The sequence below is a fragment of the Melozone crissalis genome, unplaced genomic scaffold, assembly GCF_028551555.1.
Source record: "Melozone crissalis strain CALT ecotype California unplaced genomic scaffold, PUWL_Pcris_2 ptg000023l_1, whole genome shotgun sequence".
NCBI lineage: Eukaryota > Metazoa > Chordata > Aves > Passeriformes > Passerellidae > Melozone > Melozone crissalis.
This window is the reverse complement of record NW_026535801.1, coordinates 33,567,899-33,592,289: the sequence shown is the minus strand read 5'-3', so window position 1 is coordinate 33,592,289 and position 24,391 is coordinate 33,567,899. Positions and strand designations below refer to the sequence as shown.

Here is a 24,391-nt window from a genome sequence, read left to right as displayed (position 1 = left end):
CAAGAACAATTCAGGGATTGATTTGCAATATGGGGATGTATTTAAGGCTGGAAGTTACTCCATATTCCCCTAAATAATACAGGATTTTTCATTGGTATTTACAAGGTCTTGGATTCTTTTTTTTGGTTCATGTGAATATACCTTGTGTAACTGTGAGTGCTACAAAGGAGTTCTGTAGCATTTAGGATGTGGTAGCATGTTGTCAATTCAATAAATGGGGGTAAATTCAATAAATGGAGGGAAAGAAATTATTGCAAAATTGATGGGGGTCAAGCTGCTTGTCAAGTAGGAAAAGTTTTGCATTGATTTCTTTTCATTTTATGATAGTTTGCCTGTACTTTGACATTCCCAGGCACAATTTATATTATGTCAGGCACAGTAGAGAGCTGCATTTCCTGCCAACTCATACCCTGATCTTAAACTAAACCCTTAGCAGTGTTAAACCTAAACCAGAAACAGTAGTCTTAGTGAAGCTATTTATAAGAAATATTGCTTTTATTTTAAAAAAATACTTGAGGTTATCATGGTGCGGTATTTATGTTAAAGTGCTGCTCACTGAGGGCTATATTTATATATATCTAAACTGTGATTCAAAATGTATGGATTAATCATTTCAGCAGAATTTATATTCCATGTTTTTTGCCTATAGATAGGGTAGATGATAAAAGTATTAACTTTTAAAAACATACAATAGTATAAGAATTTGGACATTTAGCCTCACAAAGATAAAATAAATTACTGTTGGTTCTGCAGCTAATACAATCCTATGAGAGGATGTTGCTGACTAAGGTGAATTTATTCTGCTGTGACAATCCCAGAATTTTGTTTGAGTTTGTTTTCATGCAATATTTTATTTAATGTTGCATTCTTTGTGAAAGCCAAATAAGTTGTAGAGAACCTGTTGAGCATTAAGTTGTCCTGCAGGGGTGTGTGTCCACTCCTTCTCAGTCAGCCTTAGAAATAAGGTCAAAATCAAGATGGAATCAATTCTTCCCAAAGATAGTTGTGTATTATAATCCTGTCCACCTCTTTATTTTTTTAGTGATGCTGTTTCTAATCCTCCTAATGTGTTTCCCATTAATTCTGTTTAATGTAAGCTTTGGAGGTCATAAAATAAATCAAATACCTTGGATGAAAACACAATACACAGTTTCAGCAGAGTTGCCTCTATCAAATATAGCACTCTCAATTTTTTTTTAACAAGATCTATGTTCTGTAAAGTGCTGTTAGGTGTTAATTATATTGCCAGCCATTATTTTTGTGGGGAGAATCCTGGATTTATAGTGCCATTATTTTCTTTGGTACTGATGTCAGGATAGGTTACATACAGACCCTTAGTTGTCTGTCTTCATGTTTTAGTAAAACAGAATAAATTAATCAGTTGTTCAATGCTCTGGAGCTTCCAAACTTTTCAGAAATTTTAGAACTATTGTAATTAGGAAATTTTCAATCAGTTGTTTTCAAGGCTGGTTTTGTGTGCATCATCCAGGGCTGGTGACTCGATAGCACATCTTCTTTACAGAGGCTTCCTCACATTCTCCTTTGCTGAAGACAGGATGTTTTTTATTCTGGTGATGTCCTCAGATCAATAATATGTCTCCTCAGGGCTGCAATTTCTGCCCAGCTGAGAGCTTTTCACATGGTACTACTGTTTGTTTCAAATTAAATGAGAATTCCTTTGAATTAAGGACTCCACTTCTCTGAATGTCTTTGTGAAGTGTCAGAGGTCTCTGAACCTTCTTCTGGTGAAGCACCAAGATAATAAATAAAAAAATCTGTCAGCTGTGCAACTGGATGAGGCTAAGGACTAGGAATTGTTTTCTTTTGTAGAATTTCTGACTCTAGCTAACAAAATTTAAAAAAAAAACCCCTGTGTTTATGGCTCTTAATTAACATTTGAGCAATCAGTGAAAAAAATCATCATCATCATGTGGTGTGACTATCAGCTGTCACATTATCCAGCCTGAAAAAATATTGTTTGGAATGGGACTTCCATATTAATTACTATGATTACTTTTGAAGACTGTTATGCTCTGTGTTTACATGAGATTTTGGTATAATCTTTCACCTGCAAAGCACCATACATTTTGCAAGCATTCATTTGATTTCTGCCCTTCAGGAAGTAACTACTGAAAGTTCAAAGAGAGGTATAATTCCTGCCCAGTAAAGCCTGGCTTTTCAAGAGGTCTGACTCAGTTTTCTGTTCTGATTTATAGAGTAAATTTTCTTCTAACTTTAGAACAAAGGCTTTCATTTATGTCTCTCACAGTATTTGCCGTTCCAAATATTGTTTCACACCTTCTGAAGGACTTGCAAGAAGAGCCTTAGGACTGTGTATTTTTTTTGTGGTCCTCTTAGGAATTTTAAGGGAAAGTTCTTTTTTTTGAGTGAATTTGTTTTGGTAGGATTAGTTAATGAGGCACAGTGCTATAAATCCTGTTGGCAAATGACATGTAGGAGAGTAGATAAATGAGAAGGAGTAACATTCTGTACTCACTTGGATTTTAGCACATTAGTGTCACCTATGGGGTCAAAATGCATGGTTTGGAGCACTGCTGTTCAGTGTCCTGGGTTATTTATGCCATTTCTCACAATATGGCTCAATCATAACTAGGGACAGCTCTTTAGCCAGACAACTTCATTTCTTTCTACAAAACTCAGCACTGTGATCCAGTGTCATTGGAGATTTCCAGTGCTGGGGTTCCTAAAAGAATAAATGCAAAATAGCCTAAAGGAAGCTGCAGAAACAGCCATGTTCTGTAATTGGTAACCTGAAACCAAATAACTGTCTGTGAAGTGCTGTTCCTTTTTATTCAAAATGAATATTTGAAATATTTTCTTTTTAAAATGAGCTGCTCTTAATTCCACAATTCACAATCTGGTTTGCCTTCCTAAACAGCAGCTCTAATAATACTGTCCTAAACTCCATCAATCTCACCCCATTTCCAGCCATGGCCCTAAAATAGCTTAGTAAGCTCTTCAAATGAGGCTTCATTAATTTTACAGAACCTACCAGAGGACATTCACTAGGGCTGGATATCTTGAGTTGCTGTGGAGTCAATTAAAATAGAGCTAGATTTTTCTGAATAAGCAAAGCTTTTTTTTTTTTTTTATTATAGCATAACCTTTTTCTCCAGTCATATTTACTTCCCACTTCATAAAATTCAGGGATTTGTAATGAATTTCTCAGACATTACTGAAGATCAGGGAAGTTCTTTTATGCTTCCTTTAGGCTTAATTTAGAAATTTTCTGATGCTTTTTATATTGTTATAATAAAATTGTTTCATTTAATTAAGTACAAATCTCTTACATGGGTTTTGAATAATCTGAGAGAATCAGCACTCTATTCAATCTTGTAACAAATAGTGGAAAATTTGGAGCTTTTTTTCTTAACTCAAGGCTGATGTAGTAATTGTGTATTTCTTGGTAATTTTGCAGGTTTTGATACAAGCATATACAAAGTATTTTTCATAGAAATCCCAATTAATTACAGATTTCTTTTTTTTCCTTGGCATGTGTTGGATTCTTTTTCATGAAAGAAATGATAAATCAAGTGAGTGGAAAAAGTTGCAACACAATGTTTTGAATGTTTTTCAAGTGAACCTACTTTGCTTTAACCCTCCTTTGCTAACATTCAGTTCACAAGAAAATTCATTATTCTGCTGCCCAGCATGAATCACACAGAATATGGACTGTCTTAAAATAGTCATAACTTTGTCCATCCAGTCACCAGAAATACAGACCAGTACAGAAGTTTTATTGGAATAATTTCTGAGGAGATATGAATATGATGTTCAACAAAATATTTTGTTCTTTTTGCAAAACTTTACTTTGCTGTATGGCCAAAACATAGATGTATTGAATGAGGGGAGCATGATATAGGGTATAAACTGGTAATTTTGAAGCTCATGAGGCAAATCAACAAAACTTCTGTCTTGTTTGTGTGTAGTAATAAGGATACTGTAATTCATTTAACCTGCTGGTTCTCTCTACAGAGGTATTAAATTGTCAGCGTGTTTGCTGACTGCTCATTTCTTTGTCATTGCAGATACAGCAGTGGTGTATAAAACCAGGAATGGACATGTTGTTGAACTGAATGTAGAAACAAATACAACTACATTATTACTGGAAAACACAACTTTTGTAAGTATTATATATTATCTGCTTCTCTCCCAGTGAAAGTCTGCTAACATTTTTTTCTTGCAACAGGAGGGAGAGAGTAATATCTAAAAGTTCATGACTTAGACTAAATTGCATGTAAATGAAAAATATAATCCTTTCTTCTGTCAGTGAATGATTTCTGAATGAAGTTATTTGTTTTTTACGTGTAAATAACCAAGATGTTGGAGGATTTGCTGTTGGTTGTGCTTTGCTCAGACCATCTGAAGGGTGGATTGTGCTTGGCACATGTTCTGGGGAATCTATCCGATGTCTATCAGGAAAACATGTTTCATAAAAGGTGGGAATGCTACTTAAATGCTGAGAGTTTTTCACTATTAGAAAAGAGGGAAATTGTTCAAGATTTGTAGGAATATTTTCCTTAAGAGAAATAAATATGGAAAGAAAAATGTCATGTTAATCTCTGGTTTAGTTTTTTCTCTGTGCTTTAATGGCTGAATAGATGATTGGGGATTATTCCTCTTGACCAGCAAAGGGTCAAGAATGGTTTCTGACTAGCAGTAATTGCTAAGAAGTACTTTAATACTTTAGTCTGCATTTTATTTTGCTCTGCTTGGCACTGTTATTCTCAGGGATACCACTTACATTTCACCCTGTAATTCTCGTTTATCAGGGTTTTGCAGCTTAATTGTGTGGTTTGTCAATCTCTCCTCATAAATACTCCATGCAGACCACTGGCTGTTATTGTTAATCTCTGTACTTTTAATTTAATACAATCTTTTACACCTGCAGACTCAAAAGGATGATTCATTTTCATCAGAGCTCTTTGGCAAAGGCTGATTTTATTCCTGGTCTGTTCTTGGCCTTTGCTGATAGAGATTCCTCTTTTCAAAGCATAAAGCCTCAGGTGACCTTTACTTCTAACTCCTCAAACAAGAAAGAGGAGAGTGGAACTTCAGGAGAAAGAATTTGATGCTGATTTCCTAGGTCAGTGTAAAGATGGAGAAGGATGGAGGAGAGAATTCTGTTTTAATGGGTGGATGTGTGTGACTCCCCTTCTGTGAGCTGCACCTTCCATATGCTGGGATGTGCCTCAGGGAACCTCTTAGCCCAAAAAGGGCTGTCAGACACAATTAAAACTGGGTGGTGATGCCTTGTGAAGGCTGACCTAGATGGAGGTAAAGAATAAAGTGGGTGTTTATTGAAGGGCCTCAATGGATCCACCTTGGGCAGCACAAGAGCCCAGCCAGGGCTGCACCCGAGGTGAACCCAGAATGGTCACAAAACGCACACCTGGTCATGAGGTCTCACACTTTAGTAAGTTCTGGTCCATTTGCATATTGGAGTTAATTGTCCACTTATAGTCCACTGTTGTTTAGGCTCTTGGGCCTGAAATTTTGGTCATTTGTCCTTGGTCCCCAGCTAGAGAAGGAATTGTTTTGTCTCCCTACTCTGTGAAGAGAGCTTACTATCCCCTAATATGAAGCTCAGAACTACACACTAAAGCAGTGCAGAATCTGAAAAATAAAAAAGCTAAAACAGCCATCAGTGGAAGGCTGAATGTCTGTAAATACAAACCCTCAAGCATTAGGAAGCACTTTCCCTGTTAGCCATTTACCAAGGCTGCGTGAGCCCTTGCTTGGCCAGCCAGGCCTGTGCCAGGCCTGTGTGGTGCCTTCAGTGCATCCTCGAGCTCGAGCAGCTGCTTGGGCATCCCCGGCTGCAGAATTGACTTTACTGCCAAGGCCTGAGTCTCCTCACAGAGGAATTCAGACACTTCTGGCTGGAAGTGTCTGGCCTGTGCTCCAGAGTGTGGTGCCAGCATGACAGGCTATTCAGGCCATCATGACACCCCAGCCTTGCCAACTGATGATGGGCTGGGAAGGACAGGCTGCTTCACACCAGGGGTCTTGCTTCTTTTTGCAAAGTTGTTCTTCCCTGGGCTTTTTATGGAACTGATTTATCCTCAATTCACACAAACCCAGTGAGCTCTAGACACTAGATATCTGCTATTAATTAGAAGTGTGGGAAACTGATCCAAAATATGTAATATTAAAGCAACCATTTGGTAATTACGGGTGAAAAAACCCAACAAACCTACATGTATTTTTTTTCCTGCAGACCTCCTCTCTTTACACAGCCAAAAGTTGAGAGTGTTATACTTAAAAATAGTCAATTCCAGCAATTAGTATTCACATGGAGGAAGGATAATAAAAAGCTGAAAACAGAGCAGAAGGCCCAGCAAGTTTGTTGGTGTATGTTTGGAAGAGAACAGTGGGAAATGTTCTGTGCTGTCTGAAATGGTGGCCAACAATCCTAACAGGATAACATTACTGAGGCAAGTTGAAATCAAAAGCTCTCTTGTTCTTCTGAGCTTGACTGTCCCCAGATTTGCACTGCTAAATGTAATCTTCTAAAGTTAGACACCTGGATCATTAATCAAACATTTTCCTCGCTCAGTGTCACATCTGCTTAATCATCGGTGCATAATTAGAATGGTGGTGGTTTAATGACTCTGCAGAGATGTCTTGGATTAATAAAAAATACAGCAGAGATCCAACACAGGCAGTGGCAATGCAAGTTCCTTCATTCTTCCCTATCAAAGGGTTTTAGTCATGGAAGAGTCACCTTTTGATGGGAGTTATTAGTCTGATTTCAGTCTGCATTTGCTTTCCTGTTTGCCTTTGCTCAAGCAGCCAGAGAAATTGCAGGGTTTTCTCAGTAATGTTAATAATTGTCCATGGAGAATTGAACTGCTGTGATAAACTCCTTGTGCAGAGAAAAGGGGCAAGTAATGACTCTTTGTCACCCCTGATTGGACTGTGTTTGAATCAGCAGCTCAGAGGAGATTTTCTTTTTTCCCCTCATTGCTCAGCCCCTGAAGCAATCTTCCACTGGGCACAGATCACTGGCTCTTCTTTTGCATCCTAGAGACTGCCACTCTCCTGCAAAGTACACACCTTTTATCCTTCTTTGTGTTGCTTATTGTGTAGGAGCCAGGTAGCCCTAATGAGAATCTGCAGTGCTCACTGAGTAGGTGTATCATCAAAAAAGCAGGCTGCAGATTTAAAAAAAAACCCCTATGTTAACAGATATAAAGATAACAAAATCCCCCAACCTTTAAAAGTACCATTAATAATTGTCATGCACCTGGAAAGAAGAAAGGCTGGTGTTTTGCCATTTTGGGATGCCCACTTCTCTTACACAGGGGAGGTATCTATCCCAAGTTCTTGAAATAAAGTACTTTTTTAGGTTTTATTATCTAAATCAGGTTTTATTTAGAAGTAGAAAATTTTCTTGCATTCTTCTGGGACGGAATCCTTTTCTGTAATCAATTAGTAAAACAGTCTGGTCTTTATATAATTAATCTATCAGCAAAACAATGTTATGGGTAACAAATACAGTGCCATAAGTGAAAAGGGTAGGTTGCAAAGCACAAGGAATATTTGTTGACATCTCTGGGTGTTATTATTTAAGGATGTTTTCTAATACACGCTTTCCTCTGACTGTATCCATGCAGTCTCTCCTGTTTCAGCTGTCTAATAAACAGTTAATATCCTTAGCCAGCAGCATATAAATGTTCACAGCTGGAGGCTGGGCCAGTCTCCTATGAAGAGGAGCCAGAAAAAGCCCTAGACATTAATCACTGCGTGGCATCCTGGTGTTTGAGATGCTGCCTCGATACATGATTACAATATGTTCTCTATCATCTGCCTGGGCTGCCTATCATTGTGATCCTAAATGACAACCCACCAGCTTTTCAGCATTTGGCAGTACTTTATTGCACTTCACACTTCCAAAATCAGTGGCATTATGCCACATTTAGCTAAGAAATTTCAGTGTTTAGCAAGCATTTTGTTGAATGCTTTTGCCATCAGCTGTTCCTTAGGGTCAGTAAAAGCAGGTTATCAGTTCACACACAGCCCAGCCACAAGCTGGAGAGGAGAGCATGCAGGGCCACATGGATCCTTTAGCTCAGGGAAAGTTGTCCATCTGGTTCTTTATTCTATCTCAGCTTCTCAAGCCTGTTTTACAACCCTAAAACACAAAACTAACATGAAAAAGCAAGCACAGAGAGGATAGAAAATGTGTGTAGGGACTGTGTGTTCTGGTATGGAACTTTCCAAGTGTGTTGAATTCTCTGAAAGAAACCTGCAGAAGTTTTGCATTCATTTCTCCCTCTTTAAAAAGCTGCAATAATTATCAAAGTGGTAAGACCTTTGTTAACCCTCAGTTTCACTGCTCTTGTGGTGCATGTATTCAGATTCCCTTGTGGTATTTGTATTCAGATACCATGCACACACCCTGACAAACACTCAGGGTCCTCTGTCACAAGGGAGTCCACTGGGACTCGTCCAGGCTTTGGAGTGTGCATGATGGGATAAATTTTGAATCTGTTGGTTTGTTTCCAATACCAGGCAATACAAGAGGAATTGTTTTCAGTTTGTGAAAACTGTCCAGCTGTACTCTTCCAACCCCCAGTAATTCCTGACTTCTTGTGCCCTTTGATTTCTGTGCCTTTCCACAACTCTTTTCAAACTCAAAGGGAAGCTGCATTCATGGTGCACAGCAAACAATTACTGCCGAGTTTCAAACCTGTTTCCAGAGGCTTTAGAGGAGCACACCCTGCAGCCTGTTGTGTTGCTGTGTTACTGAGGACAGGGAAGGGCCTTGCTGCCTGCTATTGGTGTCAGAAGGTGACAGAGCAGGAGCAGTCCTGGCTCAGGGACCAGGGTCAGGCTGTGGCAGCCCAGCTGTGACAGCCCTGTGGAGGCCTTGCAGCCAAAAGCAGAGAATGAGAGCTTCAGTCTGAGCAGAGCTTTTGGCAGGGACTCTCTGTGGTGTTTTACAGAGCGTTGTTCATAAACAGCCCTTCTTTTTCTCTTCCTTTGGATACTTTTTTTGTTTTGTTTTGTGCTCCCCACCACACCACCTTCCTCTTTTGATATGAAACTCAGTACAGCATCATAATGCAATTACAGTTCTTTTGTTGATTAATGTAGATTTAATTGCAAGAGTAGGTTACATGCTTGTATTTTAAGAACCTTGCATAACAGATTAATGAAAGGGTGAATAATAGTAAATACCTTAAATAACATTATATAACCACATAAATATTAATAGTTGTTGCAACACTGGACATTTTAATGACCCACACATGTTGTAAATAGGTGATTATGAATATTGTAACATTCTCTATACTCTCCTATGCTCCTCTGGGTGTCCAATAAGCCTCTCAGCACAGCCTTTTCAGCAGAGGGGTTTTTTTGAGGAAGGGTTTATTGTTGCAGTGCACCACTGTGCCTCAGGGTAGGAAAGCCTGACAGATGGAAGGATTTTCAGTCACTGTGGTTTGGTTAGGTGGTGGCCATTGGTTTTTGTCCAAGTTTTGTCCAAGAAGGAGGTTTCACCATAAAAAATGTGAAAATATCAGGTTACAGCAACTCAGTGTGGGATTTCTCTAAATACTATTCCTGGTAAGATTGGTCCTGTATATAGTTAATGGTTAATCATGTCTGTGTTCCTGGAAAATATGAGGGGGAAAACTTGTGTGATTGACAGGTTAGAGGTTATTGTCTATCAGTGAGGTGGTGGTGCAAACCTCATGGTTGGTTCATGTCTATTTTTATATCCCACAGTTCCAGGTGGGTTTGGGGAATTTGGTTCCTGTTTTTGAGAATATAGAAGTCATCTGAGGTCATGGTTTAAGGCACATTTGTCTTTTAAACTGTACAGGAAACCTGAGGGTTAACAGTTCCAGCACCTGGCATTGCAGAATTTTTGGGTCTGCATTAACTGCTCGGGTGACACAAGAAGCACTGCATTAAGAAACGTAACCTTGGAAACCCAAATTTTTCATCATTCCAATTATAGAACATTTTTCTAATTAAAACCTGTCTTTCTCAGAGGCTCCCTGTTTCCAGCCTTGCTCTTCTGCTGGGCTCCACTCTCTACTGCTTTCTCATGGTCCATGTTCTCCTTTCAGTCACAGCAGTGAAGGAGAATCCCATTGTTCCCTGGACTTCCAGTGCCTCCCAAGGGAACTGTGACATGCCAAATGCCTTCTCCTCCTCCTGCAGCTCCTGTAATTCCATCCTGCCTGACTCCTTTTATGCCATTTGGCCAATTCCTTTCTGATAAGTGGAGCTGGATACCTGTGAATGCTGATGAACCCCCATCCCATGAGATTCCACTATACCATCAAGTTAAATTTCTGATACAGATGTAGATGTGGAATAAAGGGATGTATAATTTCCTGGTTGCCACCAAGATCTAAAGCAAAATTCCTGAAGGTCTTAAAATATTTCATTCTGGATGAAAAATAATAATAAAAAAATTATAAAGCCTAAATGTGTGTTAAGGGAGCACTAAAAAGCTGGAGAAGGAGAATAACAGGAGTGTGGAAGATGAAAGTTTCTGGGGAAAATAGAAGCACAAAAAACTGAAACAGCAGGAGGGGTAAACCTAAAGGAAAAAACCCAAACCAGACAATTAAGCAGACTCCACAACAGTGAACATTTCTTTAAATCAGTTTTAACTGTGATATATTATCTCACTTAAAACCATGCAACTGAAACTATGGAAAAAGAAGACTGCAAAGTATACATGTTATAAAAATATTTTTACAACTCAGGGCTAGACTGTATTACAGATAACTTCATCTGTTTGCTCTTTACCATGTTTTTGAAAGATTATGAATAAGGCACTGATTTAAATGTCATAGTAGTTAAAATCCACAAAACCAGTAGCCTCAAAATTTTATAGTATGTGAAAGATGAAGAGAGTCGCCAGTACATCAGGAGCTCAGAACTAGGGTTTAAGAAAACAGGAGAAATAAAAAGAGCTGATACTAGAGGCCCTTGCTGAGGACGCAGAGCCTGAACCAAGCCTAAAATTTCTCTTAAACACCATCATAACAGTTATTTTTAACAGGAAAACACACATACATACAAAGTTAGAAAAAGAAAGAAATATTGACATTGGAAATCAAACTTGGGAATATATTGTCCACTGAAATTCTATGTTCCATTTTAATCACCCATATGTAAAGCTGGAAAAAGCCACTTCTTCTTTTCCATGCAAAACTATATTTTAGCAATTCCTGAAAGGTGGATGAGAGCATGAAACTGGAAAGCTGAAGGACAAAAGTCTGTTCAAATTCTGTCTTTTTGCCTGGATTTGGCTTTTACTGCTATGGTGGCAGTGAGACCACTGAGGTCATCACATCATGCATCACTGTCAGGAGAAGAATTAAAACTCTTATCACAGAAAGTATTTCAAAGAAACCTAGAAATACAATGTTTCATATGGCTAGACCTGATTTTACAGTCAGTGGGAGATTTGGTTGAGTGAGCAATGAAAGATCAGGTATAAGGATCATTTATGTCTGAAAAAGTGAAATTATGTCAAATACAGCAATATAGGAAAAGTGGCTGACAGGTGTGTGAATTAAGCAGGGAAGACAGTGCACATGTGTTAAAAAACCTTACTTTTATTTTGTCTTAGAATTATGCAATAGTGTGGACTGTAACCAATTCAAGGATTACAGCAATTTCTGCAGTTCAAGTGTTTTCTGGTTGCATGGAGCTGATGTTTTTCATAGGGATTTCAACTCTTGATGGGGCTGGATAAAGGGAAACAAGGAAACTCCCTTCCCTTTTAACTAGTATTCTGCCTTTGGAAAGGGATTAGGGTGTGCATGGAGTGCACAGGGTTGGACTGCCCCAGTCCCCAAGTGCTGATAGTGAGCAGGGAGGCAGAGGGAAACCAGCCCTGCTTCTGCATCCCTGGACTCTGCCTAATTAGCCAGCTCTGTTTCTCCCAGTTTCAGAGCTTATTTGTCACAATTCCGTTTCTTAGAGATCAAGCAGAGCAAACCCATAGGGTTATAGTCACATGGGGCAGCATTTAGGTCTGTTTTCCTTAATGAAAGCTAAATAACTCCTGACAAAGCAAGAAGCTTGAGAAATTGGGGATATGCAGACCCATGCAACAGCCATCCTCCAGATAACAAGACACCTGAGGGTTTTTAATTCCTAGTGTATTTCCAATGTGGTATTGCCCCAACACTTCCTCTTAAACTCAGAAATGTGTTCTCCTGAGAGGAGAATAAACCCTTGGGGTCAGAGTCCTCACAAACTTCTTTTTAATGAATAAATCTGTCTAACCCCTGTAGAGACTGGCCCAATAGATGCTCTCCCAAAGGTTTGTGTGGCATGCATCTCATCTCCTACAGCAGGGAATGAAACTTTATTTTAAGCCCTTCACCAGCTGGTCCAATCTCCTCAGCCATGGGGTCAGGCAGCTGTTGGTTGATGAAATTCCTTAGACATGTTTGAAAAGGAGGAAAAAAAAGAAATCTGTCTTTTGTCTTAGTGACTCACAGATCTTGAGTTTACTTGCTGGAGGAATGACTCAGGTGATTTAATTTTCTGTTTTTAAGGGTTTATTCTGTGCATATATGTAGGTGTTCTGAATTAATTGCCAAAATTGTGCTTGTCTTTACCCAAAAAAAAAAACCCTTCAAAACCAGAATTTTTAGGAAATTTTTATCACTGCAAGTCAGTTAAATCTCTCTTCAATTCTATTAGAAATAAACATTTATTTACTAAAGGCTTGATTGTAAATCAGGCTTAAATAAAAGGGCTAATGTTTTTATGATAATTTAAAGAAATCAGCGCGGATATCATCTTTGGCCATGAGCACAAGATTTCTGCTGGTATAACACAGCTTTATACTCCTTTTACCAAGAATTATGCCATTATGCTAACAAAAAGAAAACTATTTTTCTCAAATCCCATTACCATCATTTTTTTGCATTGAATGTACACCTTGTGTCTGGGGGCAAATAAAATTTTGCAGGTGAGTGCAAGCTGAATAAACAAGGTTAGTGGGATTCAAAAGACTTTAAATCTTAAATCCACAACACTCTGTACTTGAATATGCAAGTAGTTCTTGCTGGTATTGCCTGGCAGTGCCAATGGCTTGCAGCTGAGCTGCTCAGGTGATTGAGGAACACCCTCATTGCCTTTGTGGTGGCTCCATCAGGGACTGCAGGCTCTTGCTAAATGTGTGAACTGGTAGGAGCTGCACTCCCTGGGAGTGAATTTGGAAAGTTGCCTGGGTCGTGCAGTGCTAACCACTGAGGTACTGGGGCAATAATTAATAAACTGCTAGAAAGAAGATAAATTTCACATCTGAAAATATTTTCAGTGAAGTGCCAGGAGAAGAGAATGTTACTCACAGATTAACATGGTCTCTGCTTAAAGATGATTAACTCCTAAAAGTGAATTTGGGCACAGTAGAACTCTGTTCTGGATGCTTTGCAGATACAGAAGGATGGTTTAATATGTGTTGGTTTTTTTTTTTTCCCTTCTTTCTCAAGACTGCAGAATTATCTTCTCACTTTTGATTCTGTTATGCTGCTGAATCAAAGAGTTTATCTTCAAAAATATTTTTTCCCTTTAATTCTTTTGGATGGCTTGATTCTAACTATATTAGAACCTTAGGAACCTGGGTTTAATATGTATACAAAGATATAGCATCTTTTCAGTTTATTGGAAGCTCTTTTTTCCAGGTATAGGTCCTTAGCTACTCTGAATGTAATAGTTTGTGACTTCCTGCTTGTGTACCTTTAAACCCCTGTTGAATTCATTAGTTTAGTGGTGGGATTAGGCTAAGCAGAGCAAAATCCTTAAGAAATCAAGTAGTGGATAGATCTTGTCCTACATAGTTGTATTTATTTTTTTTTTCATTTTTTTTTTCTGATTCTGTTATTTTTTTGCTGTCCTATTTTTTTCTATTCTTATCTGCATTTTTCATTTCTTCCTTTTCCTTTCATTCTGCAAATAGATGTCCTGAGATTAATTTAAAATTAATTTGTTTTAAAGGGCACTTCCTTCAGTGCCCTTTAAAACAAATTCTTATCTTATGCAGTAGACTTATTAAATTATTTCTGACATCAACATTACCCCTTGAAGAAATTACAATCTTGAATTCAGTTGGGTGTCATGCAGTCTTGAGTGGATGTAAAGCATTATTAGTTTTATAATGTTACCTTATGTTTCACATTTCTCTCTGCTAAAAATTTTCTTTATTTTAAGACTTTTACTTTGGTACAAGTTGTTTTGCAAAATGTGTGTATATGTGGTGTTAAAAGAAAAGCAGTAGAGATGTAGTGCACACCTATTCTTTTTATTGCATATTATCTTTAAGGCCAGCCTGGTGATGAATCTCTCCTTTAACCATTCCAAACAAAGTGTCTTTCTTCATTCTTTGGGAATGACTTGGTTATAGTTATTATCCTTGAACTTAGTGCTTGTAATGATGATAGAAAAATATTCATCAGCCTCTTATTGTTATTTAACATTGAAGCCAGATTCTTCTGTTGCCATTGTGCTAATACCAGCTAATTAGACTAAGAATTATTTAATGAGTCATATTTTGTGAAAATTACATTGGTTTTCTAAACCAATTCTGTCTTGTGAATGGGAAGTTCTTAAATGAGGTGCAGGAAAATTTGGGAAAGGGGATTTTATGCTTTTCTATTGTTAGCTCACTTTTACTGTTACTTCCTTGCAGGTAACCTTCAAAGCATCAAGATACTCTGTTTCACCAGACCTAAGATTTGTTCTTCTTGCATATGATGTTAAACAGGTAAGCCAAGCCTTCCTGAGCCTCTAAGAGGCTCTAAATCAAAACTCCAAAAACTTTGTTGTTTTGTATGTTTCATTTGTAATTCCACATGTTATGACTTGTGTACTTGATTTCTCTTCCAAAACCTTCTGATTCAATGATGGGGGAGTTTGTATTGAGATGTGCGTGGAGGTTCTCAGGAAGATAAATTGCCATGCTGTTTTTGGCAGTAGAGGTTTTCTAACCCTTAAACTGCTCTGTTACTGCCTGTTTTTGTGCAATCCTATCTTTTGATATTCCTTCTGTTTTAAACAGGTGCACTGGTAATTTATGGACTACACAAAACAAAAGGTCTAGGCTGATTCACATAAGGGAATTTTTATTGTTGGCTTGAGGAGTCTCAAGTGTGATAGTCTGGAAGCCTGTAAATGCAGTGTATTCTTTGTTTCTTACAGTATTTAGAAGTATTAGATTGTCAAAATGAGTTTTGATTAATAATACTATATAGAGTTTTCTAAGATAAATCTTGTAACACAAAAAGGAAATTAAAAAAAGCTTTAGGAGTTTTATGAATTTCTTCTGTGTATATTGGTGCTTGTATAAAAAGTACTACTAAAATATGAACTGCTCCTCATGAAAGAATAGTTCTGGGTTGATCAATTCAGTGGTTACTTGAGTAAGTTTGGGTTGTTTTGTTTGTTCTAACAGTGTTGATATAAAGTGATTTGTTAACTTGGTATTACATCCAAATAGGGTTTTCAGCTACCAGTTGTGCTGGATTCCAGATCCAGCTTTCCTTACAACATGCATATATCAATAGGTGCTGTTGTTCAGTTCACTGTTTTTTTGATGAAGGGTTCCAGCTTTATTCCTATGCTCCTTGCTACTTCTCTTCTTGATTGCTTCTTATTTTGTGGAAGATTTAATAATCCCTCATACTGACTTAAATTCCTCATTTGTTCTATGGAATTTTTGATTTTGGATGTTTGCTTTTTGGTTTTTTTTCGTTTGAGATTTTCTTGGTACTAACATATATAGCTGATAAAGGTAAATAAGGAAAATGTGAAAGTATCTGTCACACTTTATTATATCTAAATGTGTTAACACCATGATAAAGATCCATTGACATACAGAGGGCTCTCAGTGTATGCAGATTCTACCTGTATGCAGTTCTTTCTGTATTTCAGTCTTGGTTTCATTTGCAAAAAGAAACTTTTCTGTCCTTTCACAGTGAAGTTACATAGAGGAAAGAGTTTGCAGCATTTACATTTTCCATCTAGAGGTTTTCTTTACTCAACTGTGTTGACAAGAAGTAATTAAAAAGAGGAATGAACAGGGGTAGGGCAGCAGTTTGTGGTGGCAGTCCTGGGTGCCTTTGGATGAGGCTTCTGTCACTTGGACTGCTCCAGCTGAGCTCGTGGCTTTCAAACTAGGAACGGGCTGTGATGTTGTGTCTTCTACCAGTGGTGGTCCTAAAACTCAAAATAGCTGGATGTTGTCACTCAGGTGTAGATAATACATTAGCTCATGAATGTGTTGCTTAAGGTGGAAGGAAGAAGCACCAAAAGTCGTATAAGACAATTTGTTCAGATGTTGCAAAAAATGTTATTGTGAATAACTGGGGAAAGTCTTTTTTTTTCTAAATTTTCTGACTTTTGGGATATTTGTTAGACTGGAAAGGCACTTTTGTTTCCTCCAAATCTGTTGGAGGAAAGTCATGCAAAGCCTGTATATTTCTTCTTAACTAATGCTTCTGAATTACAGCAAGGGTTAAGTTAGTGTTCATAATTCTTGTGGTTTAGGAAATTTTTTTCCTCAGTCAGAGCCCGACTTGCTGCATCTAGATGAGAGGAAATCTGCCTGTCTACCTTTCTTTTCCCCTAGCTGCTAAGTATAAATGATTAAATTTATTGACTATAAAATTAAAATCAATACTAAGCAGCGTAACTTAATTGGAGAACTTCCAATTAGTTTCAGTAGAACCAGGCCAGATTCTTTCTTCCTGCCTCTTTTGAATGTAACTTTTTATGAAGCTGAGGATTTCCTTATTGTCAAAGTAACAGCACATGGTTGAGTCTAATAATACCCAGTTCAAGCAACCACAAGTAACTTATAATAAGTATTTAGCTGATCTCTCCATCTGCTATAAATTGCCACAGGTCTCTGGACCTTACATTTGCCCCTTATTTTTCCTTCTTTGTTAAGATTTAGGTGTATAATTGTCCTGCAATGTATTTGATGGGATTTCTGCTTTTGAGGACTGTGAAGAATTTGGGTCTTTAAAATTATAATGGTTGTTTACATACATCAATCTGTGCTCTTTGCAACATACAGTAATACAGCTGGAACAGATTTATTAATCAACAGTTTTATAAATAAGCTAGTGTGTTTCAGCTGGGCAGATTGGAGGGAAATAGAGACAAATACTTCTTCAAGACATTTTGTCATGAAATTTAATTAGGAACACGGTTATTTTGATGTTTGGATTTTAAATAAATGTTAAATTAAATAGTCTAATATTTATTTTACTGTTGTCAGCATTTTCTTTAATCCACTTTATGCTTGGACTGGCAAACTTTAATTAAATTTGCAGTTGTTTCAGCACAATTAAGAATATCCTCTATGCATAACGAAACATAAATCTGCATGAAAATAAGCCATCTTTGAATACAAAAGTAATAATTGGATCATTTAAATTATGCTTTATACACGGACGAAAACCATTTCATGTGGCATAGCAGCTGGTTTGGTGGAGCTCTGTGAAAATATTGTGGAAGAAAGTTCTTTTGCTGAGGAGTTGGAGGTGTTGCACATTGATTTCTGGATGTCAGGCTCTCTCCATCTCCTTCCCAGCAGTCACAGAGCACAAGCCTGGGGCTGGCTGGTGGTTCCTCTTGGAACACAATGGAGTGGTGATTGTAGAGGTCCTTTCTGTGTGATCTTTGCTGCAGTACTCCATCATTCTCCACACTCTTGGATTGCTTTTCACCAGTTCTCCAAGGTTTCTGACTTTGCCAGGCTCCCATGGCTCAGCTGCAGTGCACATGGTCTTTCTGTCTGTAGCTCACCACAATTTGGTTGGTGTCGCTGAAAAAGTCTCATTGTGCAAGGCAGAAATAGATCAGAAATAGAAACTAATTTGGGAAATGAGCTCAGACATCCTTGCTGGATGTCAGGCCATCCTCATTCTTCTGGGACAGTGGGAAGACAGCACCAGGGAAACTATTGTACCCATTGTATGCAGGGAGGGGACAGTTTTGCAGGGCTGTATCTTTTTGATTTTCCTTTGAAGATTGTCAAGGTGTGAGCAAAGAATGTGACACTCTGGGTGACAGCATATCTAAGCCAGATGAGATTTCAAGAGGAAAGATTATTTCACTGTTGCCTTCAATAAGGACTGTGTTAAAATGATATTTTAAACTTTTCTCACTCTTCTGGTGGTATCATTCACAACTACCAAAATCTGATTTATAGTTTTGATAGGGAAATGGAAATCAGACATTCTGTTCTTGTATTAATGGTAAAGAATGGGGCAGTGAATTTGCAGAAGAGTGAGAATTAAGGTCCTAAGAAATTCTTTCACTTTGGTGTTAACTTGGTGTCACATCCCTCAGCAGACTGTCCCTGCTTGTCCCTGGACTCCACATGAAAAGAGAAACAGCTTTTGTCCAGATATAGTGAGTTTTTGCTCAGACATCATGGGCATGTTTTCCCAGTGCTCTTGCTAAAGCATAATTTGCCGCAGAAAAGCAAATGAAGAAGTAGATGAAATCATTTCCTCTCATCCCTCATGTGATTAAATCCTTGTGATTTGTTTTTCTCTCCCTGCAAAAAAAACCTGTTCTTTCCTTTTCCCTGCTTTCAAAGCCCTTTTGAATGCCAAGCTTCAGGAATTTTTCTTACTTCATTTTCTTTTCTATTAATAGGGCATCATCTTCTGTTTTCAGTACATGATAATTATGTGTGAATTTTTTAGCTCTTGGTTCAGAAATGTGCTTAAAACAGATTAAAGTTCAGCTCTAGTTTAGAGCATGAGCATTTAGATACTGTCTAAAAAAGGAATTCTTTTCCTGAATTAGGACTTCAAATTGTAATCTTTTTTTTGCTAGAGAATTTTAATAAAACAGTATGTGTAGCTTAAAAGAAATAGATTTTAACACTTCTCATGGTAAGATCAGGATGAAGAATAACCCAATACTCTTCAGAAAGGAAGGAGAGAAAGAATTTTAGATCTAAATGTCATTCATCTGGTAGAAACAGTTCAAAAGTGTATCTGAATATTTTCAGTTTAATGTATAAAAGACGAAATTCCAACACAGCATTTGAAGCAAAGAACCTCCAAGTTACTTTCTGGTTTGTGATGATTCCTGTCATCAATTTGCTGCAATAATATCTATTTTCAGAGGATAATGACAGGGAGTACTGACCACGATCTAGAGCAAATGAAGGACAAACAAGTGACATTCTCATGAAGCTTTTAGATTGCCTCTGGTACTGACTTACTCAAGTGCACTGAAAGGATCTTCAGGATTTTGTCTGCAAATTAGGAGAATCCATGAGGGGAAGAACTCACTGAAGTCTTAAATTATGAGTATGTGTTCTGCATTAGAAGATTATCTTTCTTCCAAGCAGGTGGAAACTAAATGCTCAGTTGCTAGTAAACCTCTGCATCAGTGAAATTTATTTGTGGATTTTTCTTCTGAAAAAGTTAAAAGCTAAAGAAACTACCTTGCACTGTGTCTTATTTTTAATCACAACACTGGTTTTAACATGTGCAGGTGTTTTCAAGATATTTTATCCAGTGCTTGTGGAAGTCTGACTACGAGGAGCATAATCTGCATATCAGCCAGGGCTTGGAAACACACATAACAAAGATGAAATGAAATCTGTCACCCAGCACATAGAAACAGCATCTCCGCAACAAGATTATTTCATGCAAAGGAATAATTTTAAACCAGCAGCGATCTGGCCAACAATATTTTATGTAGCACTCTCCATGAAGTAAAGATCTGATATAAAATTCATGATATCACCTTTTTCCTCTAAAAATGCCTGTTTCTTTAGATAAACCTGTTTTTCATGTGTATTTCTGCAGGTCCTCAGGGTAATCTTTCATCTCTCATTTGTTCATTTTGAGATGAGTCCAGGAGCAAATCATGCATGTGCACAGTCCTGAACTTACAAGATCGTAAATAAAACTCTGATCCTGAAATGTCTTTCCCATTCATCTTTATCTCCTGTCAAGAACAAGAAAGACCAATTTTTATCAGCTTTAGGGCAGCAAGAAAAAAAATAGGAAGGGATTTTTAAGAGAGATCTACCCCAAAATCTGAGCTTATTTATTGCAAATAGTTTTTGTGATATATTTTATTCCTCTCTTAACTATGACAAGACTGGGTGCTTAAAAGGCCAGATATTGAGCAATTTGTGGAATTAGGCTGCTGAAATTTTTGCCTTTTCAAGGCTTTTGTTTTACTTGGAGTTTTAGATGGACAGAGTGTGGTAATATAACAACTAGGGCTGTAGGTTTTCTTGGCATAGTGCCCTTCTTTTTCATATATTTGGCTTTATAGAGCTCCACAGCTAAGCAAGGCATTTTAAAGATATAAAAAGCCAAGGTCTTTGCCCAAGGAGATTATGTGCTTTGTAGTAAAATCTGACCAAATGAATTTTATGACACTACCTACTATCATGAGTTATCCCTCAGGAGTGAGTATTCATGTGAATTTACAGTGTGTCCCACTTCTATCCAGGATTTAATCTAAATTATGTGGCAAAATGCAATAGCAACCTGCACCCATAAATAGATGATGGGGAAAACAGAGTCTGTTTTATGATTAGAATCATGGACACTGATGTTTGTTTTGTATTTGTCTGAAAAACAGACTTTATCTTTTATTCCTGTTGAGTTGTAGTCCTTTAAGTGCTGCCTTCAGTCCATCAGACAAGTCACTGCCTCACCTCTTACTAGAAACAGCAGAGTTGTAAGGGGAGGATCTGCATCTATCTGCAATTCTGTGTAAAAATTATTGTTGTTTTTGTGATGGGATGTTGGGGCTGCTCTCTGCCAGGTTGTTACTGTGGTGGCCTACAGGACAGGGTTGGAACTGTCCAATTTTTTCGTCTAAAAATGAAAAGTTGAACTAAAAAGATGGGAAACTGGAGTGCTATTTGGATGCTTGCACTGTTTCTTTACATCTAATTAGGGAACATCACTTGTCACATACCAGTCCTTATGCATCCCCTTCCTGTTTTTCATAAGGGATCTGGTGGTTCACATATGCAAGTTCAGCCTAGTGTAGCAGTTATAAAAAATAGATCACTTTTCCTAATAAACCACATAAGGCTGGGTATTGCTGTTTTTCAAGTAGTTTACTAAGTTTGTCTGTTCCATTTATACTTACAGGATTGCTGCTCAATCTCAAGTTTTAGAAGTAAGCAAAATAAATAATTCTAATTGAGGTAGATGATGTCTTTTTTCCCTTGTTCAGATTTGCCAGAGCTGAAAAATCTGAATTCATGTTTCAGGTTCTTGTTCAAAGCCAGTACTGAAAAAGAAGATTGTACTTTGCTGTTGTTCAGGAAGAATGAAGGCATTTAGCTTTTCAAAGAAAATGTTTATTGACAGAAAAAATATTTCTTTTCAATAGTATTGTCATTCCTATCAAGTATGAATACTGCTATTTCAGGAGGACCTAGGTGGTGTCCAGCTGAGTTTCTGAGATCCAGCAGCTTAGGAACTCAGCTTTAACAGAAATCTGACTTTCAGGGTGGTTGTACTCCTACATCCCATAATAATCCATGGGACTGGAATCCCACTGTGCTAATGCTATATAAACAGGCAATGTTGCACTATTTAATTCATCAGTTCCCCTAATCTATGAACAATTTATTGTATAAAGCAGAAGTTCTGCCTTCTGCTGTGAAACTGGCAACTGCCACATCCTCCCTGTTCCTCTCTTGTGCATGGAAAATGTGCAGAAATGACCCAGAAATGTCCATTGCAGGTGAAGAGTTTGTCTGTCACAGCCCACTGACAGAAAAACCCAGAGTCTTAAAGGTGTTGGGGTTTTCTATGTTGTTTTGTGATGTTTTAATTCCATATATCTCTTTTCTGTGCTGGAAACATGTACAACTGAAAGGCAGTTATACACTGGTAATGTAGAGTTTGGGGATTTTTAGATGATGCGGTAGAAATTATTTTTCTTATCAAAATATGTGATAACAAGACTTCCTCAACAATGCTGAATGGAAAAAAAAAAACGCAAAAAAACCAACCAAGAGGCTGTTTTAGTAAAAGAAAGACAAGCAAGGACAGCCTGAATAAATAACAGGGCAAGGACTGTGGGGAGCCCTAATTGGGGACTGTGTTAGTAGCTGTTAAAGGCTGCAAAAGCTGAACAGAGCTTTAATTTGGATTGAGACCTGCCAGAGTTCACCACAAACAAGACTCAACTGGTGCAACCACCTGTTTTTAGCAATTCTATGTTCTGTGCTCCTAAAAAATAAAATTCCCTTCCTCTCTACCAAAACAATAAGGACTAAAAGAATATTTTTTACATCTTTCAGTTTTGACAGGTTTTACCCTGAGCATGAATCATTGCTACTTCACCTGCTACTCCTATTGATTTCTCAAATACAAGAGCTGGCTCACATCAAATACTGTGAATAAATGACCTCTGAGAAGCAAAATCACTTCATGGGTCTGACTGTCCCTGTATGTTAAAACATTTTGCTGAAAATGCCATGTATGTTTTATCTGATGTAGATATCCTCATGTTCTATAGTGACTAATTTCAGATCTTAGACACATTCTTTTCATATGGGCTGCAAATAAACAAGGTGGAATTACCTTAAAAATAGTCCTCTAAGCAAATGCCTGCAGTCCAGTTTATGGGTTCAATACACTTAAAAAATCCATTTTAAACAATGGGCTTTTTTTGCTTTTATTTCATTTTTCATAATGGTGTCTCTCTGAAATTCAATAATAATGTTTCTTACTGAGAAATGTGATATGCATTATAGTTTTCTCATTAAGCTTTTAAATAAGATACCATTAGTATTGATGAATGTAATCCCAAATGGTCACTTAATCTTAAAATTGTCATTGATCACACATTCAGAATTTTAGTCTTGCAGCCAAAATAGTACCTATTGTCAGTGGTCATGAATTTTATACCAATAGCAATTAGCATCTTTCTTTGGCTGCAGTGTTATGAATTAGATTTACAAACTAGGGATGACTTAGTGATTTTCTGGTTGTTGGGTTTTTTCCTTAACAACATTTGCTAAAGAATCTTTTCAGATGCATTGATATACGAAATAGAATGCTTAAGCACAGTCTAGAAACCTAAAGTTGTCATATTTCAAAATATTTTGGTTTTGACTTTTCATGGAAATTAAGAGGCAGTCATTCCACTGATGAGCTGGCACATGGTTAAAGTCACTCTAACACTGGAGTTAGTTTTTACTAATATCTTCAGAAAAACAGAACCAAATACCTCTGTAAAGGAGCCATGGTGGTTTTCACATGGTAAATGTGCCATAGAATCATAGAATGGTTTGGGTAGAAAGGGGACCCTGAAGATGATGCCACTCTAACCCCTGCTTCCAGGCATGGGACAGGGATGATCCATGACAATGTATTTAAATATACATGTATATGTTAAGTAAATATTGACTGAATATTTGTTTAAAATACCCTAGAATTTAAATAACAATGCAAAGTAGAAGCATACAGAAAGCAAAAAGGGTAATGCCTCTCCAGTCTGGTCCATGTTCTCATGCATCGTTTGACTGAACTCTGTCAGTGATGCTGTCCTGAAACCAAAACTTCCAAATGTAATCTGCAGATCTTATTTCAGGTGGTAAATACAATCAAGCCTAATTAGACTGTGCACTTTCAGGGCCTGTTTGGGTCTGGATTCAGTGCTGATCCTGCTTTGTTGAAGTTCAAGATCTTGCACTGTGGCTGAGTCTGAGTCAGCACCATCACACCAGGAGTGTTCCTCTTTGAGATAAAGATTCCCAAGTTTAAAAAAAAACCCAAACAAACATTATATTTTAGAACAGCTTCCAAGAAGGAAAGCAAATGTCAAATATGTACCCAAATGTTCAGTTTCATAAAGATTCAAATAATATGTAAATATTCCTTAAACTATTTTCAATAATTTTATCTATACATTTCTTTTATTAAGATTCGCTTTGTAATCTCCAGGCTTTTCCATGTCTTTGTGAATATTACAAATCTCATTCTTAGCTGCTCCAGACATGTGAACATTCTCTCTACATTCTTTCTGTATCAATCATCTTTGATGGGAAGAAATCCTGAAATATTTCTCTGCTGCAAAAATGAGGAAAATCAGAAAAAGGGGAAACCTAAGCTTTTACTGAAGGTTCACAATCACTTTTTGCTATGATTGAATATCAAACCGGCTGGCCAAATCTGGAAACCAATTATTCTAAAATGTGAGAGGGGAAAAAACTAAATATGCTTTTCAATTATTCTGTGTAATTCTGTCTCTATCAGCAGTGCACATTGAATAATAATTAAATTTTGCTTAAAATAGACAGGTTGGGGAAAAAAAGGTAGCTTGAAAAAAATGATAGCGTGATCTCATGAATTGCAGCTTATTT

General features: G+C 37.4%; 1 protein-coding gene across 2 annotated transcripts in view; it reads left to right on the top strand.

Moving 5' to 3' along the window:
* DPP10 (dipeptidyl peptidase like 10) overlaps nucleotides 1–24,391 on the top strand; it is a 434,475-nt gene that overhangs the window by 302,651 nt on the left and 107,433 nt on the right. For both annotated transcript variants that reach the window (XM_054277922.1, XM_054277921.1), the window contains exons 4-5: nucleotides 4,050–4,144; nucleotides 14,702–14,776. In XM_054277922.1, coding sequence (XP_054133897.1) covers nucleotides 4,050–4,144; nucleotides 14,702–14,776 — 170 coding nt within the window. The remainder of the gene's footprint in view (nucleotides 1–4,049; nucleotides 4,145–14,701; nucleotides 14,777–24,391) is intronic.